The sequence below is a fragment of the Frankliniella occidentalis genome, unplaced genomic scaffold, assembly GCF_000697945.3.
Source record: "Frankliniella occidentalis isolate FOCC.00 unplaced genomic scaffold, Focc_3.1 Scaffold160, whole genome shotgun sequence".
NCBI lineage: Eukaryota > Metazoa > Arthropoda > Insecta > Thysanoptera > Thripidae > Frankliniella > Frankliniella occidentalis.
The window spans coordinates 346,225-347,611 of NW_026267286.1; the positions used below are offsets into that span (position 1 = coordinate 346,225).

General features: G+C 50.0%; 1 protein-coding gene across 1 annotated transcript; it reads right to left on the reverse strand.

The window, feature by feature from the left end:
- Positions 1 to 317: 317 nt before the first annotated feature.
- Positions 318 to 1,337, reverse strand: LOC113208559 (NADH-cytochrome b5 reductase 2; the record flags this gene model as incomplete). Its single annotated transcript, XM_052271403.1, has 2 exons — positions 318 to 590; positions 896 to 1,337. Coding segments are annotated over 2 exons (615 nt in total), but the record flags the coding sequence as incomplete, so codon positions are not given.
- Between the last annotated feature and the right edge of the window lie 50 nt (positions 1,338 to 1,387).

The following is a 1,387-nucleotide window of genomic DNA, read 5'->3' on the forward strand; positions in this document are numbered from 1 at the left end:
CGGGAAAAAAGTTCCACGGCTGGGATTCGATCCCCGAGCAGACGGTTTCCGGACCACAGCCCGGCGCGCTCGCCACCCAGCTGTCGCCTGCTCCTGTTCACGGCAACGTCAGAACTCGGTCCTCCTTTACGGGTGTTGATCTGCCGTATTGCACGCGTTCAGGTCGGGTCAAGTCCACCTCCTCGACGCGCTGCAGCCCGGGTCGAAAGCTTGTCCAACTGAGCTAATGATGAGGCTTTGGCATAGGCAGGATTTTTTCATGAGTTGAAAAATCGTAAAATTCAGTTTATGGGACCAACAAAAACGTACACCACAAACTCTGTTAAAGTATTTTCTTTGTTTATTGAAGTTTTGTTCATTATGTATACACTTATATCACAGCTCTGTTTAGTTTAATACTTAACATTATTAGGACACTTAAAACTTGTGAATACGTTCTTCAGGGAATCCTTGAGCTTTTAGGGCAGGTTTGCAGGCTTTCTCAATCATAGGCTTTGGACCACATAGGAAAACAAATGTGTCAGGAGAAGGAGGGGAAAGATGGTCCTTAATCATGTCAGCGTTGATGAAGCCTTCACTGTATTTCCAGCCTGCAACAGGAAGCAATGGGAAATCATTGAAGTTCTTTAGGCAATGAGCTTTGCAACTACTTCACTGCAGTAGAAAATTGTAATTTTCCAACAAAAAAATTCCAAAGAGTTACAAAGGAGGAGGACTAAAGTTTGGACAATGTCCGAACAATGTTAGGATTTTAAGAGCCCCCAGAAAAGTGTTCTAATTTTATTTGATGAAAATTAGAACTGTCCCAACTTCTCTGAGTTGAATGGGGGAAAATTTGTTTCCAGACGTCTTGCGTGGAAATTTACAATCAAAATTTGTTCAACAGTGTACTCACCCTCAGGAGCCTTGTCCACGGTGTACCAGACCTTGAACTGCTTTGGGTGCTTGGCGGCCAGATCGTCGAGCTGGTCCCTCAGCATGATGTCTTCCTCGGACTTGTTGGCGAACAGGAGCTCGAGCTGCGTGTCGTCCGTGGGGTCTTTGAGGACGTGCTTGACGAGCTGCAGCATCGGAGTGATGCCCGAGCCGCCCGCCAGCATCACGATCCTCTTGGCCTCGTGGAAGGCGGTCGGCCCCTCGTCCCACTTGCGCTGCTTGAAGGCCAGCTTGCCGTGGCCCTGGTACCAGAAGCGGCCGGTGGGGCCGCGCGCGTCCATGGTGTCGCCCGGCTTGAGGGCGTCCAGCACCTTGCTCATCTTGCCCCCCTCGGGGAAGACCGCGTTGGGCCGGTACAGCTGTGCAATGAGGAGAATGGTGACGTCAGTAATCCACAGCACTCCTCATCACCAAGGGCCCGTACACAAATCACGTAATTTTTAGCGGGGGG